This window comes from Pterocles gutturalis, unplaced genomic scaffold (assembly GCF_000699245.1).
Source record: "Pterocles gutturalis isolate BGI_N339 unplaced genomic scaffold, ASM69924v1 scaffold47938, whole genome shotgun sequence".
Classification (NCBI taxonomy): domain Eukaryota; kingdom Metazoa; phylum Chordata; class Aves; order Pterocliformes; family Pteroclidae; genus Pterocles; species Pterocles gutturalis.
In genome coordinates, this window is record NW_010127444.1 from 1 (window position 1) to 25952 (window position 25952).

The 25952-nt window shown below is 40.9% G+C and overlaps 1 protein-coding gene across 1 annotated transcript; it reads right to left on the reverse strand.

Annotated features, from left to right (window-relative positions):
* Positions 1 to 593: 593 nt before the first annotated feature.
* On the reverse strand, positions 594 to 23808 carry LOC104465997 (zonadhesin-like; the record flags this gene model as incomplete). Its single annotated transcript, XM_010079277.1, has 21 exons — positions 594 to 763; positions 2014 to 2143; positions 3030 to 3162; positions 3956 to 4094; positions 5037 to 5236; positions 6110 to 6240; positions 7684 to 7860; positions 9103 to 9271; positions 10315 to 10444; positions 11065 to 11315; positions 12569 to 12710; positions 13161 to 13369; positions 14589 to 14857; positions 15576 to 15700; positions 16156 to 16320; positions 16964 to 17205; positions 17958 to 18102; positions 18827 to 18950; positions 21347 to 21466; positions 21972 to 22080; positions 23631 to 23808. Coding segments are annotated over 21 exons (3458 nt in total), but the record flags the coding sequence as incomplete, so codon positions are not given.
* Positions 23809 to 25952: the final 2144 nt, after the last annotated feature.

Genomic DNA, 25952 nt, shown 5'->3' on the forward strand with positions numbered 1-25952 from the left:
ACCTTTCGAGAGGGAAAGGGGATGCTGCCGGTTCATTTCTTTGCCGGTGAAGAGAAGCAAAGGATCTGGAGCTCTGGGTAAATCCCTATGGGCATTTTAGGGCAAAGAGATTTCTAGGATGGCTTTTCATGTTGTGGCTCAGGAATTTCCTTCAGGACATCAGAGGAGTCTTGTGATTGTGCCCAGCAAGAGTCCTCTGAGCTGAGGGGTGAGCTCAGCTGAGCGGGTACAGCTGGCTCCTTGGCTATTGCTGGCACAATATGCTAAAATGGAGGGTGCCTAACAACAAAACTGTCTTCTGGGTGGGTTGAACTAAGCGGTGTATTTAAAGCACCGTATTTCAAAATTCAGGTGAGCAAGCCAGTTGATTTTAAAGATCAGAGCAGCAGAAGATTTGTCATCTTTCTGGCTTCTATGGAAGTGAAATAGTTAATTCAGTGGAGCACTAGATTGCAATTCTGCTTTCTGTATCACCCCGTTTCAAGTCTTAAAGTATTTGCAAAGCTTTGCAGTGGAAAGACAAGGCAATTCTTGTGGTATTGGGGGGGAGGGGGGTGAAAGTGTACCCATGAAAACCCCAAAATCTGCTTTACCTAGGCACAGCTGGGCCCTGTTGCTTGAGGGAGCCTGGGCTGGGATCCTGCAGGGTGGGGACCAGCCAGTGCTCCCACCGACTGCAAGGGGAGGCGAGCGTGGTCAGCACCGCCTGACATTCACAGAATCGCACTGTTAGCAAGTGCGAGAGCGCAATAGGGAGCTGCCGCTGAACAGGCAGGAAAGATGCTTTTATAATTGCAGTGAAATTCCAGCATCAGGTTGACCGTTCATTTGTGCATGAGTAGGTCCCTTGTGCTGATTCATTTACATTATGTAATGAGGCCAAAAAGCCCCTTTCTGTTCACATCCTCTCCCAAATAGTTGTCCTGTGCCCGTATGGACAGCTGGCATATTCTTGAATGGCCCAAAATAAAATGCCTTTTGTCTACCTAACTGTTCAGGGAGGTTACAAATACTTTTCTGGCTAACAGCACACAGGAGTTTATGGATACAAGGGAAATGTCCAGGGAAGTGGTAGAGTCACCATCCCTGGAGGTGTTCAAGAAACGGGTAGATGTGGTGCTTAGGGACGTGGTTTAGTGAGTTAGGTGGTGTTGGGTTGGACTTGATGATCCTTGAGGTCTTTTCCAACCTTAATGATTCTATGATTCTATGAAAGGAGAAAGGATAAGTTAATAATAACCAGCGTTACGGCAGTAACAACAGGAAGCCCACACTGTTCCTCACCATAACCAGAAATGAACCTGCAAAGAACTGGAAAAGCATCATAGAAACCTCAATGGTGCAATTCCTTGTGTTTCAAAGCTTCACTCATGGCACTGGACCTTCGTTCAGGGCTTGTACAGGGGACCGAAGCACTGCCTGGCCCTTGAGCCTTGCGAGTGGTCTGTCCTGGGGCGGGTGTCCCTCACACTGAACGTTATCAGGCCTTGCCACAAACACGTTTGGTCTCCTGCTGTAGGGGGGTCCTTAGCACGGTCTGGGACTGAGCCGATGCAGATCTCCACCCATTATTCATCACAGTGAGCCAGCTTCAGAGTTTGCAAAGACCCCAAGGAGAGTTTATGACAGGCCCTCATTCTTCAGCAGTTTTTGTTAAGTTGTGCTCTTGCTTAGCCCCCACAGGCAGGGGGCTGAGGACAGCCCTACTTCTTGTCCCCTCCACCTGACAGCAAGGAGGCAGCTCTCCTTCAAACAGTCACTTCTTCCAGGCCAGTGCTCCCAAGGGGGACAAGGGGGATCATCCTTTCTACTACACCTGTCACCAGATGAGCTCAATGTCTTCTTACATATTTCTCTCCCCAGCTGGCCATGCCTTGCCCAAAGAGGAGTAAGAACTGTGTCCAGCTCAGTCAGCTAATCCCTCTGTGTGGGATGAATTGGGTACGATGATCTCATGAAGACCTGCCTGGGATGCTCTAATTAATTCTGACCACATCAGTCTACTGTTTGTACATCTGTCAGAGGTGTGTATGTGATGGTGTGCAGCACACTTGTGCTGGTAAATTTTGTCTGGACTTTTTTCAAACAGCCTCTGAAGACCACACAGTCTTTTATGTGAGTTAGGACATATTTCAGTTTGCATCTACAACATGAGAGATATAGTTTAGATGAACAATTTCAAAGGCTTTAATTGCAATTATTTATTTATTATTATTTCTTCTCAAAGTATTAGAAATACTATTAAATTACAAGAGTAGAAAGTAATACAAATGAATTGGAAAAATATTACTAACTATAGATATGTATTTTAAGCTGAAAGAGAGTAGATTTAGATTAAATATTAGGAAGAAATTCTTTACTGTGAGGGTGGTGAGACACTGGAACAAGTTGCCCAGAGAAGCTGTGGATGCCCCATCCCTGGAGGTGTTCAAGGCCAGGCTGGATGAGGCTTTGAGCAACCTGGGCTAGTGGGAGGTGTCCCTGCCCATGGCAGGGGAGTGGAACTCGATGATCTTTAAGGTCCCTTCCAACACAAACCATTTTATGATGGTATGTTTCTATGATTTTGGGGTTCATTTTGATCAAATGCAGTGTTCACGATGCAGCCGTAATATTGTGTATGTCCTCTGTCATCCAATTCATCCCTGGACCGGTTCAAAGAAGGATCCCTTGATATTACAGCTTTACCTGTCTTTCTTTTCGTTCTGTAAAATGGAAAAAAAAAATACAATCACCATTTAAAATTTCTGTTCTTAGTTGCAGTGAGAGGTCAAATAATGGTGTGAGCATGAATGAAGTCAGATTTTGGAGAAGCCCAAGATTTGTGATAGTGATGCATATGCCCTGTGTAAAGGAAATGGCATATGTTTATTTCTCTAGAAAAAGCCACGTTTTCCCTTGCATTCTTCAAATGGTTCCTTTCTGGTCCTGCAGGTATGTGACTAATGGGAGTTTTGAGGTTTACGGGTGCTAAAAGGGGTGTTTGTGTCTTGACTCTGCTGAATGTAGCAAAGCTGGGAAAGCCTTACCTGAACATGTACTGTATAGAGGAGATGACAATGATGATAACAACTACGCCTCCTACAACTCCAAGAACAATGGCAACTGTATAATCCGGAGGAGACCCTGTGGGAGGGTTTTCATCTGTGGGAGAGTCTGCAGCTGAAGAAGAAACCAGAGCTCTGTCAGTGAAAGCCAACCATACTGTGAACAGATTTTTTTTTTCTCAGCCCTTGCCCATCTGCTTGGTTTATACTGTGTTTTCTGATGAATGCGGCTTTCTGGGGTGGTGTCAGACCCAGGTCCTGTATGCTGCACAGAGCCCTGCTGGCATGCCTTCTAGCACCTCTCCATTGGGGGCTCTGACCCCTTCTTTTTGCTTGGATGACCACATGCTCTCATGCGCTGGGTTACTAATTTACAGGATGGAAATGAAGAGCAAGCTCAGTCTTCTCCATAATGAAACCTATTTGTGAAAGTGCTGTGCGTAGTGCAGATAGTGAAATCCAAAATAGTTTTATTACCTATCTTTTCAGTCTCGCAGCTTTGTCCTGTGTACAGTTCTGAACATTCACAGTGGAAGGGGGAAGAGGTGCTGCTGGTAGTTTCAGAGCAAACTCCGTCATTCATACAAGGATCTGGCATACATGGTCCCACTATCAAAAAGGAAGGAGAAACACTCTCAGATAAGCCAGCCTCGAGAGAACTGTTCTTGCTTAGATTACGCTGACTGCTAATGCTGGACATCCCCTCTATTTTAAGGCCCATTACTTACACGTGACAACAGGAATAAGGGAAAGAAACACTGTTTCTGCAATGAAACATCAAAGCAAGTTCCCTGGTATGCTTTTCTTCTGTACACACTCTGTTGCAACTATCCCCAACCCGGTGATGCCCTATAAGCAGTAAATCAAGACTTCCAGCATTAAAGACAATGGGATAGTGGTTGACTCACTCCTGTAGCATCCACGACTGTAGTTTGAAATGCCACACATTTCATCAGATCCACACACTATGTTAGAGCAGGAGACGGTGGAGCTTTCTGTGCACTGGCATGTCTGAGAGCAGTCATCAGTGGTGAATATTTCTCCAATCTGGAAGACAACAGTTAAATGTTAAAAAATATAAAATTAAATCAGCCTGAAAAACCATGAATGAAGCACTGTGGCCCCATGCTACTTTCTCTGATGCCTTCCTGATGAATGGCAGATTTATTTTTTTTTTTTAGTAGTTTTTACAAGAAAAAAAAAAAAAAAAGCAAGCAGTTTACTAATCCAGCTCTTTGCAACTCAAGGATGGCCGAAGAAAGCAGGCAAATGAAGAGTTTGGGGTATGAGATCCTGGCCCCAGGTGGGGGTACATGTGCAACCAACAATGTCTAACTGTTGCTGGAGATAAGAGTGAGTGGCAGATGCATCACATTACGCCTCCAAGGCAATGTGGAAATGCTACATGCCATTTTTCTGCAAGTGCTGCCTGTTCATAGTGTCTCCCTCCTCCCATAAAACAATCTTTACTGGTTTAGGCCTTTTCTGTACCCAATCTCTAGTGTTAAAATAGAAACCTATGAGCTTATGAAGTTGTTCCATCCCGCAGCAACAGCAGAGGATTCCTTAGAATCCAGCCTTGCTCTCTTCATGTCATAGCCAGCTCTACAGACTCTCAACCCTGCCTATACCACTCTTCACTGAGAGGAGAGGGACCACAGTGACTGACAGAATTTCTCTGCAACTGGTGTGTTGCAAACTTTAGAGCCTATGAGGCTGTTAATTTAGCATAATAAAGGTAAAGAATTAACATGGAGGTCAGAGTGGAATCACATACTTTCTCCAAGTGCCTGCCTTGAGTATTCTGGCAGGCAGAGCTTCAGAGGCAGACCAAGTGATCTACTCTCTCCACCCTTCCCCCAGAGACCAGAATTTTTTTAGCTCTTTGTTTCTAATGCAAAACTACATGTTGAGGAGAATGAAGAGACTGCCAAAATAATTAGCAGAAGAAACTATTGTTTAGCTGTCTGACCCACAGAGAGGCTGTACCTCATAATACTTGTTAAGGTATGTGCAGCCACATTGTTTGTAAGGCACGCAGTCCAAACCACTAAGAACATAGCCAGGGAGACATTCACAGCCTTCAATACAAGGTAATTCACACTCAGAGGGGCTGGTCAAGTCGTTGCAGGACGCTGGGCATGCAGACATGCATGAGCTGTAGTTGCTGTTGGCCGGACATGATATACCTGTAAAAATAAAGAGAGTCCAGTTATACAGGCTGCTGTGCGTTACTGACACATTTTGTAGGAGGCAATATGAACACAGAGTTGTGCATGCATATATAATAGTACTGAAGTTGTATGTAAAGCACTCCAAAGTCAGGAAATGCATCGTCAAAGCTATTTGTATGCTGCGCTCTCGTTCCTTGTGTTCACTGATCTCAAATAACTTCTCACACATTCAGGGTAGCCATCCTTGCAAGTACCGGAGCTGTTTCACAACTCTGGGAACTGTGTTTCACCAGGAATACAAAGTCATCTAACCATGGGTGATGCAAAGGAAGTATGGTTTGATGAATCTCCCAACTTGGAAAAAAAAATAAGGAAAAAAAATATTTGAGATTATTTTAAGTTTTATTTCAGCATTTTTTAGTCTGAAAGATTCGGAGTTTTCAGCTGAATCTTTTTTACCTTGAAATTTCACAGGCAAAAAAAAATATTAGTGTATTTTGTAGATTTAAAAAGAGATTGAAATGATTTTTTTTCCTTTAGATTTATGGCTAGTGATGGTCTCCAAAATTTTAACTTTTTTTCCCAGTTGGGAATGGGGACATTTTTTTCTCTCAGAAAACTTCTGACATCAGGGGAGATGACAGCTCTGCTTTCCTAAGTAGCTTTCTAACCTGGGGTCTAAATGCAGAAGTCAGCATAGGACACAGAAGAGAGGCCAGAAGAGCAAGTGTGCATGCTAAACTGTGAACAGTGATTGAAGAGTGACTCAGTATGCTCTTACTCCCTCAGAGGCTTTGACATATGGTATGTCTAGGAAAAGCCTCAGGATCTCAGATTTTGAGAGCCCGTTAGGTAGAAACTGTACTTTCTTGTTCTTCCTGTGCTTACCACAAACTGTCTGTTGCCTCCAGCCTTCCATAGGGACTCCTTGCTCCTGACAAGCCAGTACGTATTCCTCCAGACTGCGACATAAGATAGCATCCTCATCTCCTTCCACACACATATCAAACAGGCAGCTCCTGTATGCAACATGAGAAAGTGTTCATTCCCAATACCTTTGTTACTGTTTACTTACAGCTGCTTTTCTGCCTAACTCTGAATTAGTTCCATTTTCCTGTATCAGGCTGACAGGAAAACAGAGGAACAATAATAAAAAAAACCACTCAGCCTCACGACTGGGAAGATCAGGTCATTTGCTGTGCAGCTGCTGCTAACATGCAAGGTATTAATATATGAACAAGCAATGAACAGGTACCTGACTTCTTGTCACAGTAAGTTATTCTTTGTTATCTGCTTCTCTTACGGGCTAGCATGGCTGAATCTTGCTTATAGAGCACTTTTTAGTGCTGTTAAGTCTTATAGCTGGACTACACACTTCTATCTATACATGGGTGACTTCCCCATGCCCATGTGCCTTGAATATTGACACAATTCTCTTTTACCCAGTGTTTGTTTGCCAGTACCGCCTTCTCAGCTTTGCTCATGATCTGAATATCCATGGCCTGATTTTCAGAGGCACTGAGATGAGTGGGATCTGCAAGCATGCAGTGCCTCAGAAAAATCAGGTGGCCACTAAGAAGGTAGAACAGGCTGCCCAACCAAATTCTAGAGTGGGGAGATAAGTAGGCTTATGTTAAGAATCAGGATATACACATTCAAACCAGTGGTCCCATTTATTGGCTTAATACCTTCACATTCTTCTCACAGATAAGAGGGACTTTGAGGTGGGCATCATCTATCTTTAAACATAAGGTACAGATTATGTTTCTTTAGTCATATATGACTAAAGAAGACTGGCAGCTACTTGGCAATTTTGTGACTGATGATGGATGAATGATGAATGTGGGGATGAACCAATGGGTTTCATACAGCTCAAAATTATGAGTATAGGAATTGTATATGTAGGAGGCCAGAGTAGCCTTGAAACACACCAGAGGGAACTTTCTTGAAGGTATCAGGTTAGTTACCCTTCACTAACCTGTTTTCACTTTTCCATGAAATATTCAAGAAGTGTCACTGACAGCTTCAGCCCTTGTGGCTATAGCATGAAGGCTAGATTTTATGAAGCTAGAATTGCTAAAAGAAAACTGATAGAGCTAGCTACTAAATTCTCACTGAATGCAGATGAGAACTGTAAGTGCACTGGAAATCCCAGCCTGCAGGTATAATGCTTAACACTGCTGCTTTATCTGTGTAGCAAAAGAGGAAAGCTACTTTCTACAGCTAACAGAAAACTGAAACTCTAATTAGATGGAAAGACAGATCATCACAATTATGTAAAAATAAATAAGAGGATTTAAATATATCAATAATGGAAGCACTGGACCCAGTTCTCCAAAGACACTTACTATCCTCAGTCCCTATTAATACCCTGGAGACTGAAGATACAAAGTTGTTGTCAGAAACCATCTCCAAAATGGTTTTGCAAATGGGGAGAACAACTGTCTGTAGTGGACACTTACGTGAGATAGAAATCTGGTGGGACCGTAGAATGACACTGTGCAAAAGGACTACTAGAGTTAGTCAGGATTTGGCATCTTGAAGTTCTGTTTTCTTGCCCCAGCTCATTTTCATTGCAGCCTTGGAAGAGTCCTGTATCTGGTTCCTCCTCAGACTGAGCTTTTGAGCTGACATCTCGTCTGTAAATGAAGTCATTATGAAACCATCAGTTCTCTGTACATCCAGCATTCATGGAACTACTGTCCAAGTAACACCACAAGAGTACTTCTGCCTTGTAATGTAAGTTTGAGCTTATTTCTCTCCCATGATTTATTCTGACTGGGAAGGCGATAGATAAAGCAAATCAAAGAAGTACTAGAACACTTCCTACCATCTCAGAGATGTATGGGTATTTAAATCAAAAGGGATATCTGTAACTATCTCTTTGGAAATTCTGCATGACACAGGCTTCATCCAGTGCCTTGTTCATGCAATCTAGTAAATTAAACTTGAATGTTGGTCAGAGTGATGCAGCTGGAATAGGCCACTGTTTCTTGGACATATGCTCACTTTCACTGAACACCTGGCTGCATGCATGAAGTACCAGAATTCTCCTATAGGCATAGCCTACAGAGCCCCTTTATGCTCAACACTAGCCTACATACTGCTCTCTGCTACTCTGGCAGACAAGCTTTTGCAGGTAGATTATATCCTCGTAGTGAATACAGTTCCATTTACTTGCTGAAAAAATTCAGTGATAGTGGGTAAGCAAACTCCAAAGGTCTTTCAAAGAGGGAGGAAGGAAGGAAGGGAGGAAGGAAGGAAGGGACAAGAGACAGTTCTAGTGAAGTTTCAGTGTCCTGTATGGACTAATTAGCACAGAATTTGCCTGATCACAAATATCATGCTCATTTATATGCAAAATAATGTCCTTACTTCTTGTGTACTAGCAGAAAGCACTGGGTAGTCATGCAAATAAGGAAATCAGACTCTTCAAGAACCTCTTCTGGGAAGAGCTGTGAATTCATCTTGATGGATTTCAAAGCTATCTTCATATTCCAGAGGGAGGGATGACACTGAACCAGGATTTGCCCTCCCTCAGGCCCATCCAGCACAACATGATCTATTTATCTTTGCCAGGAACCATGAGCTTGGCAAAGATCTTATTCATCCCTTTGCCCTAGCAGTTGTAATGGCTGTGACTCCAAAGAGGGATACTGAACTGGAGTCATGCAGTGATAGTTCAGGACTCTTTTGGCTAGATAGAAGGGCACTGATAGTTTGCCATAGTGATGAGCAACAGAAGTCCCTACATGCAGACCAAGGGAAGAAGAAAGACCAGAAATAAGACAGTGTAGTTATTCCTGAATATTAGCTATGGCTTAATTCACTCACTTCCAGTAGTTGTACTTGCCATGGATATTAAGTAGAAAACTAAGTACCTGAGACGAGAGGTTGTTCTTTTCAGAGGAACTTTCCAGCTCTCACCAAATACATTCACGTTCTTCACCCAAACACCATCTGGATTTGTGAAGTCATTTCTGTATATCCCGTCAAAGTCACCACACAAGCCTTCTACTCTGTTTCTGTAGGTGGTAGCCAGCTTTATTTCTAGGGAAGTTCAGAAGAAAAAAAAAGCCCATCTTTGCTTCTGAGTATATATGGAAGAGGTGGAAAGCAGTGCCAAGTGCCACATTTCATGATTCAGATCGGAGTTGGTAATGTGACATGGGCCTAATACGTATGAGATGAACACAGCCCTGAATATACAGGTTCATACATTTATTCACAGGACTGTTTCTGTGTTGTGCCACATGTATCATAAAAAAAGTCATTTCTTGCAGCCAACTAGTATTATATAACACGACATCACCACCTGAGGGCTCTTAGTGCATAATGCTTACTGCTTTGCAACAAACTGAATGCACCACCCACTTTTGCGCTTCACTTGCAATCCACTTGCTCATTGAGAGACAGAATTCCTATAAAACTGGCCTTTTCTTTCTGCAGTTGAAATTTTAGGGCTTGGAATGATAGTCACATGTGTAAATGGCCTGTCACTTTCACCATACACTCAGAAATACCGTGGCTATATTCTGCTGTAAATCAGGAGTAACTCTGCTTTGAACAGAGGCAGTAATGTGTACTTAATTTACATGAGTGAGTTGTGTATATGGGATATAAGAGTCCTGCTGAGAATGGGGTTATCTGGAACAGGATTAAGAGGAAGGATGTGAACAGATGCACTCACAGCTGTATAGCTTAAGGGCCTCAATCCTATGACTGGGTTAAGCTGGCAAAGGGGCAGATACAGACTTCACCCCATCATCCTGATCATCAATTTTAAGTTATTTATTTTGTTTTTAATCACTCAGGCCTTACTTAACATGAAAAAAAAGTAGAACAGTCTGGCTCTGCATCTCATTTCTCCTAAGTTCAGGTGAATCCTCATAACAAAGTGCCAGTTTGATCATTTTTCTGGTTCCTGGGAAACACTTTTTGTTTTAATTTTCTGGAAGTTCATATCACAAAGGGCCTTAGGCTCAAAGGGTGAAGGTTTCTAATTTTGCCTTGGGTTTAGACCCCCTTTGGAATAAGAACATTTTTTGAGACAGTGCATAAATATTCCTGCACATTGCCTTAGTATCACCTACCTCCATTTTGACTGCCATCAAAGCTCACATACAAGCCAAAATCTGTCTCCAGGTAAATTCTTCTTGTCGTCTGATATATATGAATACCTTCATGAGGACGAACAGGGGGTCTCACCCTCACACCATCCAACTAACAGGGAAAGAATAAGTTAAAATTCATAATCCGTAGGCCAAAGTCAAATCTGGCTTCAGTACAGGTCAATGCTACAAATGAACACCCATCTGGTTTTATGCTAAACATGTCAGACAATTTAATCAGGTAAAAAACTCAGTATTCAGTTTTTTAAAGTTGACAAAATCACGTATTGAGGAAAGTGATCTGGACACAGTATTTTCATATCATCCTAAGAGATTTCTATTATTGACCTAAAAGTGTATATATGAGCTATGTACACTCTTATGCACCAATAAATGGGAAGGAAATGAAGTTTTCCTGGCATAATTCACACTTTTCTCTACCACTGATAAAAATTTGTATGGCTTTTCTGTAAGTCTAGGGATATTTGGTGTTTTATTGCTAGATCTCTATTTATTAATTTATTTGTTTGAAGTAGAATTATATCCTTTATAGCTATAGAGAAAAAAAACTTGACAAACTGAAAATCACATTTATGGTTGCCCCGTAGCACAGCTGTAATAATGCAGTTAGCTTTAATACTTAAATTCTTCAAAACAGACATTTATTACTCAACGGTCTTTTACTCCAAGGGAGGGCCTTTCTCTGTGCTCTGCAGTTGGCAAGAGACTTACCAAAATCTGATTTTTCTGTCTGAATCGCACTGTGTGACTGTAAACATTGATGATAATCTCTTTCAGGTAAGTAATGTGTCGATGTCCAGGAAGAGGATTGTTCATGCCTTCAATGCTGAACTGTGTCAGAGTATCAGGTAGGTCAGGGATGGTCTGAGCCAGAATATACGTGTATTTCCCTTGAAAGTGGTGCGTCAGACGATCGAAGGTGATGTAGTGTGGGTCGCCCATGATCTGGCATTTCCCAAAACCTAAATGGGAAGAGCTTCATTACTCTCCAGTCTGAATGTGGATGTGCCAGATCCCACGTGTGGATCAGTTTAAAATAAGTTAGATAAAAATGATTACTGCTAGCATGCAAGTTTCTTAAAGTAAAGATCGGTGCTCATCCATAACCCTAGTGAATGGGCAGTCAAATGCATAGATGGACAGAGAAGCTTATTCCTCTGCTGAGAACCAGTGCGAGCCAACGGAACTGAAGCAGAACATTAGGGTTTACAGGTTTTATAGAGACTAAGTTGTATACCTTGGTCCTCTGCAGAGGAATGACTGCCACACAGCAAGGCTTGCAGTGGGCTCTTAGAGATGTCGGTTTCATAATCTCCAGCAATGTGTTGCTACAAAATTTTTGGAACATGAAAAGCAACATCTAATTTTGGGTGGCTCATTGCTGTCACACTGATTTCTTCTGAAGTTACTAAATTGATCGTTGGGTTCACCAGACTTAACAATCAGATGCAGTGACTGTCATCTGAGTATTCTTCTTGACCACTGAGCACAGAACAAACCATTATCCCAGAAGAAACACTCCTTAAGACTGCTGGGGTGCCTCTGCTGTGGTATTTTGCCAAAATGGAGCAGGAGGAAGCTGGATTTGCATTATGCTCTTGTACTGATCAGCAGTACAGTAGGACCTACGCCATACTATTCTTCAAAATCGACATGTAGAATCACTAGGCAACAAGCTATCTCCTAAACAATCCCATTTACATAGACAATATGGGATTAACTTTGCTTAGCCAAAGCAACTATTGAATGAAAAAGCACCAAAGTTCTCCAACTGGCCTATTATGTATCTGTTCAGATCTGTCCTGTCCTGTTTTGCCTTTACTTTTCTCAAATCAGCATGCAATGGAAAAAACAGGATAGTTGCCAAAGGATTCACAGAACATATCTGAGTGTTGGTTTTGGTAAATGCAGTGTGAATGTTTTTTCCTTTTTTAATTTAAACTAGCCAGACTGAACTGTCAAATTGCTAGATGTAAGTAAATTTTCAAGCTCTTGTTCTGCTTCCCTCTACAAATTCTCTGTCTTGTACTGGAACTTTCCATTCTGAGAACTGAGGCCTTTTTGTGTTCAATAATGTGTTGTCAATAGCAATGTTAGAGCTGCCTTCTTTCCCTGTGGAAAAAGACTGAAAGTGCCAAGGAAGAAAGAACGGACACCCCCATCCTTCCTCCTCCAGCCCTCATGGAACACTGAGTGAAGACCTGCCTGCACATACCTGTTGGATTGCACTTGTGTTTTCCATTTTTGATCACGCAGGTTTCTTGAGAATCACAGCCATAGCTCCTACATGTGATGACACCGTTCTTCTCACACTGGCATTTTTTGGTGCAGTGTGCTGTTATCCAGGTCTCCCCAGCCTGGACACAAGTTGTGTTAATAACATGTTACCAAGGTGCTCAGCTTTGCAATAGAAGTTCAGCAGCAAAGGGTGCAGGGGTTGGCTAGGTGCAACCTATCTAGTTGGCAATTCCATAACTGCTTGATCGAGGTGTATTCTCACCAAGAGCCTGGGAGAGTCTATTTATCTTATTGTCTTCGACATGAGAATTTGAACACAAAGTGGAACTAGGACAGACTGCCTGAATAACTCTGATCAATTGACTAGTTTTGAATATGCCTCAATTTTGGCCTCAGGTGCAAAGTACCAAGCTCCTGCACCTCCTAATACCTGAGCCTGCAGCTTTTACTAATCAGATGAAAGGTATTTAAGAGGTAAACCCTGAAGATTTCTCTCTCTCATTCAGATGGACAGGGGACGAACTCTCTATAAGTTTTGAAGCCAGAGGTTTGCTCCACAAACTACTTACACTGTAGTAGTTGTTGTCATCATCCCTGCAGCCACAATTGCTCAGAGGTACACAGTTGCCATTACTGAGCACATAATTATCATCACACTCACAGCCCTCTGTGCACTCTTCTGTCTTCTCACAAAGGGAAGAGGCAAAAATGTCATTGCATGTTGATGGGCAGGAGGAGACACAGTCTGTGTAGTGGCTGTGGGGTGTACAGGGCAATGCTGTGTGGGTGAACAGAATAGAACCAGCGTTATTAAATACATTTAGAAGGTGCACTGCAAACACCTTTGCCTGCCTGAAAGATACAACTTGGCCTATAGAATGGTAGTATAGAATTGTCTTTTAATAACTGATTTGGATCATCAACAAGTTTTGATTTTTTTATATTTCATTTAAAAATAGATCAAGAAAAACTAAACAGAGAACCCTGTCTGGAGGTGCTGATTCAGTTCTATTACAGCTATGCCTGAACTGGTGGCACCTGGTGCTAGATCATTCAGATACAGTATTCCAGTTCAGCTGCAAATGCCTCTTTAGGCACTGTTAGAAATGAGAATCTTTAGGGCAAATTCCTTAGAATGTTCAGCCCTCCAGTGATGCAAAACTAGTGTAACCACAGACATAAACACATGCAAGATCAACAGATATGCATTGTCAGACTGAAGATTCATCTAGCCTTATACCCTATTTCTGCCAATGACTAGAGGTGCATAAGGGGACAGTTCAAGAAACAGGGTAACAGGACAAAGGGTTCATTTGTCCAGTATTTTCCTCCACTCACAGCAAGGAGAGAACTAGGATTTCTGATGGACTTATTCAACATTCATCTGGCTTGTTTTTTAACCAGTTAAATGTTCTGTCCTCTACAACATTATGTGATAATTAAATCCACAATGTAATACTCAACTATGGAAAAAAAAACAACAACAAAAAGAAACCCACTATGTAATCTTCACTCATTTTTACATAACTCATTTGTAGCTTTGTTGAATGGGTGGAGTGAGGCACATACACTGAATATTAATCCAGGAGTGTGCCCCTTAATAAGCAACCGGCCAAATTGCCAGTTTTCATTCAAAACACAGTGAGTGGCATTGAGCCTTGTGTCCTAACACAGTATCCTACTTTCTTGTAGTCTTCTGGTTATATTATTTCTCCATTTTAGGCTCATTGCAATATCTCATTTGGCTACTACTAAAGGCACTCTAACTCCACATTACTAGCCATAACTTGTCTAGTCCTGAGTTATCACTATGTTTAGGTCAACCTGAACACAGTTCAGTGCAACAATGGAGTCATAAAATCATGATAATAGAATTGCATTTTCAGAGAATTTGGGTTTAATTTTATTTTATATAACTTGTTCACCTAATACTGCTAATTTGTTTTCATGCTATCAGCCATCCAGGTTTCAGTTTTTTCACTTGTTTGTGCACTTACGACAGAATGTGCTATTCCTCCATTTAATGGTGATTCCATAATTCCTGCAGGTGTCCACATAGACTTGAACTATGTCACAGAGAGCAGACTTCATGCCATCATACTGGCACATGTCATAGATGCAGGTCTGTATGAAGTCTTCAGGCTTGACTCGATCATGACATTCTTGGAATTTGTCTGATTTTAGGACATTGCACTGGCTTTCAATGACTGGTTTATTCTCAGCAGTGCAAGGAGGAACATCATCTTCTCTTAAGTCTGGTAAACAACTGCATGAAAGCACAGACACAGTTGCAATTAAGTTTCAAAGGCATACATGAAACAGAGACTGAAAAGTTTGTTTCTGCTGAAAGGTATTAAACAAATAACACTAGAGACTACAGCCTTCTTTCTGTCTATGAGTGAAAGATTAGGCAGAATTAGACCTGCCTGGCAATCACCATGCTGTGTCTGACCCTTGTTACTCTCACTAAACATGACCCTGATTAGAGGATTGACTTCTCAGCTTGGCCTCGGACCTATCTCGTCACTGCAAACTTGTGTTGTGATCTGAACTCTTGGCTGACTGCCTTCCACCCTTGAGCCTGCCCTGCTTGCCTTGCTTGGGTAGTGTGGGGTGGTCCCTACCTGCTGAGTCCACTGTTCTCTTGTCTGTCTTATCACACTTGGCTCCCTGTCTCTTGGGGAGCAGCTGGCCCTCACTGTTTCCCAACACCATGGTCCTGCTCTAGGTGTTTTCAGTGTAAAACAGAGGCTATGCCACACTGTGGACAGCCCCAAAGCCCAATTCCCAAAGTCTGTATGTAGATCAATACGATGGCTGTGGTTTGCCTCTGGCCTGTGCAGATTGCTTTTTTTTGAGCTTCAAACTTAAGAAAAGTCTCATATACACTGCTTCTATGTTACAAAGTAGCAAACAGTCAAAACAATTGAAAGGAGACTGTTTTCTGAAGGAAGATGGAAGGTATGAAAAGAAGTTACATTTACCCTTCATCACTGTCTTTTTCCACTTTCCAGCTATTTCCAAACTGTGTGACGCTGACAAGTGTACCATTGGGCAAGGACAGATCATCTTCACGATTATCGTTGAAGTTACCACACATGCCATGTACCTGCAAAGGAACCAGAACCACATTCTAAGCACAACCTGTTCTACATCAGCTTCCCCAATAACTTCTTATTCATTGCCTGTGAAATGACATGACCAAATCACCACCAACATCCAGTCTTGTACCAGACATTTCAGACATACTTTCTAGTGTCTGACTGCACCCATGAAGAAATAAAATAGAAACTGCAGTAAATCTGTGATTCCCTAAGGCTTCAAGGCATTTCTTTCTATAAACTGGAAGTATTCCTCTAACCAGGTCATTTTCTCTAACTATCCCCTTGGAACACAAGGAAATTGTTGTGAAGAGAAAAAATAGAGAGGAAAAAAATTATAAGTGTTACAGTACAGCTGCAAAGAAAGATGCAATAGCAAAACACAGGAATAAAAGAAATTAAAAGTAAATGCACAAAGCAGCAGTTTTGAAACAGTGCCAGATGTTTACATACTAAATCTTACCTTTGAGAAGTAAGACTGTGGGAGGGTGATTTCCAAATGGTGGTTGCCATCATATTTCACTATCACACCAAAGTCAGTTTCCACTACTATAAATCTTCCAACCTTTCCAATGGACACGCCTTGCAACCGGTTCTCCACTGGAGTGTAGACTCTCTCATTGTTCCACTAGAGAGGCACGTTATTTGTCAGTATGGACATTCTTCCATAAAATCTTTTCTGCTTACAATCTATATTCCTTGCAGTGCTGAAGATTTTGCTATGACAGATTTAGCTCCTTTACACTTCCACCATTGCATATTCCAACTATGAGCTCCAGGAATCAGCCTTTTAGCTGAGGAAAGCTGGGCAGGACTCATAGCTTGTGCCTTTAGCAGGGAGCTGGAAAGATCCCTGGTAGTGAGCAAGCTCATACTGACCCATAGATTCCCTGCCTCCTTGTGCTATTCTAGGCCAATACAGTATGAGTTGCTTTTCCTCTGCTCTTATTAGCTATCTATAGGTGATTGGGTTGACAATAGCTGTTGAAATGGGAAGCCCCATTCTTTAGTTCAGGCAAAAATTCTGATCTGGAGGGTCTGGGCTCCATCTGCAAGATACACCCAGTAGGACAGTAAACCCAAACGCAGAAGCCTTGGGAACTAGTGAGAAAGGATACTTTCCCACGAAATCCAGTTAATGGAGGTGACCACAAGTATTAAGCATACACATATATATTCCTTAAGAAGCATGAAGATCCTTTTTCCTACAGCTTCTGTAGTGAGCTACTTTTAAGATACTTCTTTCCAGAATAAAGAGCACCACCACTTACCAGGATTCCTTGGCTTTTCTGAAGGGTGATTCGTATACCATACACATCTATGTAGACTTCTTTCAGGTATGTGGCGCCTCTTAGTCCTCTGTCTTCATTCTTGCCAAGGATGGTTATAGGAATGACGCTGTTGTTGTTGACAACCTCAACCAAGGTGTAGGTGCAGGTACCCATAAAAGTGTACATCATTCCATCAAAAGTGAAATAATGGGGATCTCCTGCCACTTGACATGTTGCTTGGCCTGAAGGTGAAAAAGTTATCTAAGAACTTTGGACTGGATTTCACCATGGACTCAGCTGACCAAAGATGTTTGCATTGGTGCAGCAACCTAATCCTGATCATTGTTACGTGGGCAAACCTTCACAGAGGTATCTCAGGTTCATGCCAATGACATTTATTTGCAAATAAGAAATTTCCAGAAAGAGTCCCCTAAATATAATTTCAAATCATGTACAAACTGGCAACTTGGCAGCAAATGAACCTCTTTATACATTTCTATATGCTGTTGTACTTAAGATTTGTGGTAGTTGAGAATAATACAGAGCTTTTTTACTTAGCTATATAAAAATACATAATTATATGTATAAATGTAGGTGTAAATATAAATGTAAATAAATTTGCATCTATATGCATAGATACTTAATGCACTTGCCACCACCTAGACTCTCAGAACTGCAGTTCTCAATTATTCCCAAATTTAGAGCTTGCAGCACAGGTGATGTGGGACTAGAATTTGTATTATCAAGACAAAAGGTACTCAAGTGACCTTGCTAGCTTTTGGGCAACATCAGTTTTTGCTGATATCCACTACAACAGAAGGGGATCTGTGCTTGCAAGACAGATCATCATGTCTTTTCATCTCTTAGCACTGGGAGCAGTCTGTTGGGACTTCTTTGCCTTCACATATGAAAAGATATTTATAATAAAGCTAGAAGGAGAAGAAGGATCTAATTATGGAATTGACACTGAGAACCATTTCCAGGAAGGGCTTACCATTGGAATGACAGCCTAGCACACCATCGAGAATACTGCATTCCTCTCGGACTCCACACTTCCAGGATGTGCATACAATGGTGTTATTTCCCTTGCAGGTGCAGCGTTCGGTGCAGGAAGAACTGGTGAACCAGCTTTCATACAGCTGAGCGGAAAAAAGTTTAGAAGTATGTACTATGAGATAAGTTGGAAGGTAATACCATAATGTATTAGTGCAATCAGATTACTAATATTTGAATATGCATGATATACAATCATTGGGGTAGTTGTAGCCACACAGCTCACGGGTCAAGAAGGCTGGCAAAGTGAGTCTATTATATTATTATGAATTATGTAAATAATAGTTATGTTAGTGTTATTAAAATATTTTTCTCTCATGATGATAAGGAATGAGATCCCTTGTTAGTTCTTTTTTTTTTTTTTTTTTTTCCTTTCTTTAAATGTCTGAGGTAACTTGCCTGGTGATAGTGGTTTTTTTCATCAACACAACCACAGCTGCTTTCTGGCACACATTTGTCTCCACTCAAAACATAGCCTTCCTTACAGAAGCAACCTTCCACTGGTAAGGAACTGCAAGAATCAACTGCTGACATGTTCAAACAGGTAGAGGAACACCTAGTACCACAGCTGTTGTAGATGCTGCCTCCAGGACAGGACATTGCTAGAGAGAAAAAAGAAAAAAAATACTCAAAAGGGCAAAATCATAAGAAAAGTCTTCCTGATGCTTTCACTGTTTGCTCCTGAAAATATATAAAAATTGCTGTTAGAAAGTCTGACACTGGACAGTGATTTTTACAAAGGATTTTCTTGCAGTGTGAGCTTGCTTTTGGTAGAGGTGGGTAAGACAGGTGGGCCACCCTGTGCTTTACCTCACAAAGGAAGTCAAACACTGTTGGATCTCTCTGAGGGTAGTCAAACACTGTTGGATCTCTCTGAGGGTAGGTCTGATGTGAACATACAGGACTAATTGTGCTTGGTTCAGTAAAACTTTTTCTGCAGGTTTAAAGACATTATGTCATTCCATTAAGGGCATAGAAGAATCTCTTCACGTACCAGCTGATACAGCCCCATTACTGGAGTTACTATTTGCACACCTGCCATATATTTAAAATTAGAACTAAAAATCAGACTCTGTCTTTCACTGAGACACCTTGAGGAAAATATAGTATACTGTCACACCCCTCCTGATCATGGTAGAATTGGGCTGCTATCACTCAAAGCATGCTCCCCAGGGATGACATTACATTTTAAAGAAATCCTGAAGCATTTGTCCATTTCTGTCATCTAAAAAAACCCCTAAATACTGTTTCTGGCTAGAGTCTGTGATACATCACTACATATGACTCTCATTTACTTCTGTCCCTACAGCAGGATCTCTTAGTCCTGTCAGGCAATTACAGCCAACATCTCCAGTCATCTAGCCAGAGTACCTGCCTTTTGTTAGGTTCTTGAGTTTTTATTTTAATTACTGATGGAGGGAGCACTTGAGAGTCAGTCCTCTTAATGTGACTGAGTCCTCTATCACTATAATCAAGCCATAGATATTTAGGTCCTGGGCTATGGCCTCAGACTACGGAGTCTTGATGTCTGTAGCTTTAATCTGATTTCGAGGGTTAGAAGCTCATTTCTTGCTCTGTCTTCTTTTATATATGAATTCTCTATGCTCTGTCCTCCCAGGGCTGATCACTGGGTGCTTTAAAGCCATTCTAAAGTCACTGTAAATCTTTTTCCAAACTGAGCAGCTCCCAGAATGTCTCCATGCTTTTTTATTGTTTAGTTTCAATGCAGCGCTAATTGTTGATCACAGAAAAGAAAGAAAAAAAAAAAGGTGCAAATCTGCAGAAGGTAATACAGTGGTAACTGGCATAATCAAAATTAGTGTAAAGGACAAAAAAAGAGAAGAATTATGGTGTTGTTGACCTTTAGAGGACTTCTTTTTTTTCCAGGTGTGTGGATGTAAGGGTCCTTTAGAAAATGTTTGTCAGGCAGAAAGCTGCCCAGTGCTGCATAAAATCTGCACCAGTGGAACCCCTGGAAATCTTTATTCTACTGAAATATGAGTTCATTATACAAAATTTCCCATAAGGTCTTTCAGAAGAGGACTAATCAGGAGATAGATGAGAATACTTGTTTTCTTTGCTTTATAGAGAAATACTTGTAGACTTCCTAGAAACAGCTGTTTCTCAAGGCCTCTTATTAAACTAGTTTTTTAACCAAAAGCTGTTAATAAGTATTTGTGTATGGAGGTCTACCAGCTCTGCTTACATTGAGAATGGTAGATTTTCAGTGGAGCAAAGCACAGTTCCCCAATGCAGAAGCTCACATAAGATACAGCTGAATGTAATAAAACTTTTTCAAGAAACTAATAGTAAATTATTAAAACTTTAAGGATTAGACCTACATGTACCCAAATGTTCATGAAAATTAGTGTTTTATACAAATACTGGAAGAGTACTGAAACTGAAGCAGGCTTGAGACATGACAAAAAACAGACTATACTCAAAGCATTACATAAAATGAAATAACATGCATGAAAAAGGTAGAGGAGAATGTGCATACTTTTGAAGTTTAAATTCAGAATAGATATTTATAAATCACAACACTCACGGCAAAGAGTAGCATTCCTCCACTCTATGCATATCCCAGCATTGATACATGACTCAGCATAGGCCTGCAATCCATAGCATAAGGATGTTGCTTGTCCACCAGTGAAACACATGTCGTAAACACAGTTTTCAAAGAAATTCGCTGGAGGCAGTTTGGTATGACAATCCTTGAAGATTCCTGTGTAAATCAAGAAAGATATATATATATATAGAAGGACAGAAAAAAAAGGGGAATTATGAGATCACCACCACCATCTATTTTCTGTCACAGCAAATGTATTGTGAATGCTCCAGGCTAACTTTGTTTAGTAAGTTAAACTGACACTTGAAACAGCGTTTGCACAATGAGGCTTGGTCCTTCAGGCTTTTTTCTTTTTGCATGATTGATACAACATAGCTTACATAAATTAAGAGTTGCTGGCTAGGCAAGCCACTAATTCTAGACAACTGCAGGGGCTCTCCAATGCAGGGAACATCTGCAGAATTTCTGATGAAGTGTCTGTAATACATGCAACGACAGTGCCCTCTTGACTTTCTTTTAGCAAGCAGAGTACAAGGCACTATAAAGCAAAGAGCAGCTATGGCTCCCTTTGCAGATTGTCAAATAATCTTCATGGACACATTGGCACTGATATATGAAGTAGTTGGCTGACATATCTTGACCAAGCCTTACGAGTTTTATGTTAGCCATTCACACTGCAAGTTTTATATGCTTCCAATGTGAGCTCAGAACAATGGACCATGGAGAGGAGACAGCAGAAACTATAAAGTGCTCCATCATACGGCTCACAGAGAAGTACCAACATACTACCTGTTGGGTCTGTGATCATGCCACATGCCGTGTTCTTCTTTGCTTCACTCTCCAGCACAGGATCACATTGCTCTTCTGTCTCACTGGAGCATCTGGAGAAAACAAGCAAAATCAAGTGTGTGTTTCACATCTCTTACTATCAGATTTTCAGTGGAAGATTGACACATGACAGCCCTGCACAACAGAGTGTATTTTATTACAGTCACAAGACTCCATCCAGCTTCTTTGAAAAGCTGATGTCAGCCCTGTCACTGAATGGACTCCCTTTTTGGAGCCTTCAGGGCTATTCAAAGGCTTATTCTTAGCTGAATACAAGACCTATGGGGTCCAATGAGTTATGGTTTCCAATCAGGAAACTGAACTGAAGTCCCATCCCACCCTCACACTCGGCAGACAGTTCCTGCTTTGGAAAATGAGACTTAAAGGACACAAGCCCTCTTCTCATTCCCTGTTTAATGTAAAGGGGCAGCTCCCTACTTTTAATGGGCAGTTGGAAGATGTAAAATGATACTGGATGACAAGACCAGTGAGTGGATGGATGTCTGATTTTACAGAGTTTGATTAGAAAATGTCATGTGATTAAATTAATATACATACATGGTGTTATTCTCAGGCACAAGCCAGCTCTGTCCAAGATCAGTGGAATTACTCGCAGTGTCACCGTTGGGCTTTATGTTGTCATCATTTGGATCATCATTATAATTACCTGTGGGGGTAAAAAGAGATTTGTGGGACACATGAAGTTCACACCTGTAGAACAAACCTAGGTTTCAGGCTGTAAAATTAACTACAGTGAACTATATATGCAACATCAGCATGTACTGGGCAAAATAAGCAGCACTCAATTGTGTTTTAGACTTTGACCACTAACAAGAGCTGCCGTTCAGAGACTTGTGGACTTCAAGCAAGGAGTCTGTAAGTTCTTATGTAACTAGATCACATTGCATACAAGAAAGAATTGCTTAGCTAAACGAACCCAACTGATTTCCTTGGATCCTACCTATAGAATGTTGGACTAAAAATCAAATGGTGCTATTTGCACCATTATATTCTTAGGTAGATTTCCTGAACTGAAAGTGTGAAAAACCCATGGAGAGATAATTGAACTAGGAAATTTCAGATGATCCAAATCAAACAATGATCAGAAACTCACAAAATAAGCTACTTTTGTAATTTCTACGGTCCCATTTCCATCCTGAAGTACCTTTCATATAATCATCTGAATTTCAGAATGTTGTTCCAACTAAACCTGCTCATGTTCAGGCATTAGCAATAGTGCTGATGAGAAATTATTCGTTGATACTAATTCCAGCGAGCTCCTACTCTCATTAGCTACATAAGCCACCTGTGACTCTTATTTACTTTGCTATCCTATTGCAACAGAATTTCTTAAAGAACATAGTAGAATGTGCCCCTTGTGTCTGATTTTTCTCACAGGACTCTAAAAGATCTCTATGTTTTGTATCATATATAGCACTTAATTTTTTTGTGGTATTTGAATTTTAGAAATAAACTATGAATTTTCTTTCTTATTCATCAAGTCTGTCAAGCTCAGGATTATCCATACTGGATCCTTGTAATTGCGTTGTTTTAATGTAGACAGTGCCTATATTATCTGGTATAAAAAGTAGGTAGAAATAAGCCTTAGTAGTCTATTTTTTCTTTTCTTTCTTTTAATTTTATTTCTTCTTTTTTTTTTTCTTTTGCTCATATAAACATTGCCATTCAAGTTGTATAAATACCTCCTAAAACTGCACAGGAAAACAACAGCAGGAAAGTTTGAGGGTGCTGACAGTAAGCTATTCTGAACATCGCTCTCTGCTATGGAAACAACCTCAAGTTTTTATAATTTACAATATGAAATGGTATAGCATTTCTCACACACAAGAGAAGTCACATACATAATGTACATTATGTAGAGAAGGTAAATAACAGAAAAATGTATTTGTAGAATTCTTGAGTAGATGCTTGCAAATCATTACTCTTCCTAAATTTAAACTGCAGAACTGAAATGAAGTTTTTGTTTGGCTAAAAATGTTTGGAGTTATACCTCACAACATTCCAAACAGACAGCATTTTACCAGGAATTTAGTAATTAGAAACTGAAAATTTCTAGGAAGTTTTCTTCACTGCTGTAAATTCTAGTCCATTTGACAAGGACTAGTTGTGTGTAGAAGTATGACATCCTAAGAAAAGAATTTTAAGTTATCATCAGCCTCCACAACTCATTAAAAAGTGACTAAGCCTATGACTTACCACAGATGCCACAGAGCAGACCACTGTAATTAGAGGGCACAGAGACTTCTGCGTAGTGATTTCCATCATATCTCACCCACAGTCCAAAGTCAGTTTCCAAGAGAACATATCCACCACTGCTTTGAATACTGATCATCTTTTCAATAAATACAGGCAGGTTCATTCTGCTGCCATTCACCTACACAGCAAGTTGCAAAAGTTAGTGTATGGCTGCTGGGACTCCTACAACTACCAGCAGCTAAAATAGATTAGTGAAAGATATGATCTTGTGCACAAGGGAACTGGAAGTAATTAAAGAACACTTCATCTAAGCAAATTTGTTGGAGAGGTTAAAAGAGGTACATTTAATTAATAAAAAGAGAAAGCTTGCTATGAAGTGTACAATCAGAGAAAATATTTCATTATCTACATGTAAGTTTAAAAATATTATATATGTCCTTTAAATAAGTATTTTCTTACATTCACTTTCTTGTTTTTCAGCAAAGAAATCTGGTTGCCATAGACTTCCACTTGCACTGACTTCACATAAGAGACTTTGGTGTTGCCTCCTCTGTGCTCATTTGTTGTGGACACATCAAAGTATGGAAGCCTCTCAGAGACATTGCACACTTTGGAGAGAGTGTAAGTGCAAATTCCCATGAAATGATGAACTCTGTGGTCAAAAGTGTTATAATGTGGATCACCAGAGGCACTGCAGAAAGCACGGCCTGGGAAGAAAGACGGGCAGAATAATTCCCTCTGAACCCCTACCAGACTTCCGCAGTTACTTTGTTCCCACTTCGTTTTACTTTGTAATTGCTGCTCAGGTATAACAGTAACGGCAACAGTGAAGAACATCCCAGAGCTCAGCCCAGCCTCCCATCTTAGGACCCATAGAGAATCTGTACTCTTATGTATCAGAAATCTATGCTAAAGACTGTGGAAGAAATATAAGCAAAAAGCTTTTATGTCAAAAAAAGGTTTGTTTTTAAGACATCATTATATAAAGTGGAGCAGTGAGTTATCAGTGGCCATGTCTGAAAGCCCATTTCTGATTAAATAGGAAGAATCCACTCAAACACTATACAGGGTTGTTTAGCCAGAATAGACCACTGCAGTACCAGTTATCTGGGATTCTGTACTCACATCAGTTATGGAACTCCTATTGAACACTGCATACACAAGGTGTTGTTTATACACTTTTTAAAAATATCAAAGTTAATTAGCAGGTGATAATATGTACAAATGGAGGCACACAGTGTATGTGCATTTCTGTGTGTGAGCTGGGTAAGATTTTGAGTGCTAGTGCTAAGAAATTCCCATTTAAACAACAACAAAATCTTCCCATCAAATATTAGCAGAGTTGAGAGTACAGGTATTTTATGGTCTTTATCAAAAACAACAAAAAATAATGAAAAGAGGTCCTTACTTCTCCTCCGCTTTTCAATGGCATGTTGCAAAAATAGCTACACTTACGGTTGTGTCTACATGTCAACCTTAATTGCTTACACAAAAACAATTAAAACTCTAGGAACTACATTCATAACAATAATCAAAAATACCCAGAAAACAACCAGACTGACTAGGTAAGCTAGCAGTCTCTTGTACTTAACAAGCTGCCACAGGTAGAAGACTTAGTGCTTAAAATTCGAGGAAAGCAGCAGCTAAAATGTATCTGATGTTTTAGTGTATTTCCCAAGCACTGAAATAACAATAACCGCAATGACTTAGTCCTTTCCAGGACCATATAATTGGATTATATCCATAATCAAAAGAGAATTTGGAAGCTAAATTAAATATAGAAATACTACAAACAACAATACCTGTACAACAACAACAACAGAAAACCACCTACAAACAACAGCTCCTTCAATACAGCCATTCCATCCCTTGGCCATGATCCTCATAGAAAAGCTAACTGCCACAGGCAGTAGAAGATGGGGGTGGGACATGGCAGTACCTGAGCTCGGAGTGGGTGGTGGTGCGTGCACAGGCTGCGTTGTGGTGCCTGGCGAAGTGGTCCCAGGTTCTGTGGTTGATGGCCCTAGGACAAGAGACAGTTAGAGTAGATCTGTGCCACCATGGGAGTTTTGTTGCAGGTAGCTGGTCCACCCTTCCCAAGCACCCAACACTGTGACTAGAGATCCCCAGGGCAGGGATCGCACAGTGACTGCTCAGCAAAAAATCCAACACTCAAGTGCTTTTCCACCATTGCTGGGAGATGGAAAAACATGCACAGTGCCTTCGTTACAGCCATTCCATCCCATGGTCGTGGGCCTTGCAGGAAGTGAACATAACACCTGTCAGAAGCAGTAGAAGGAGGGAAGGAGCTCCCTGCCAGAA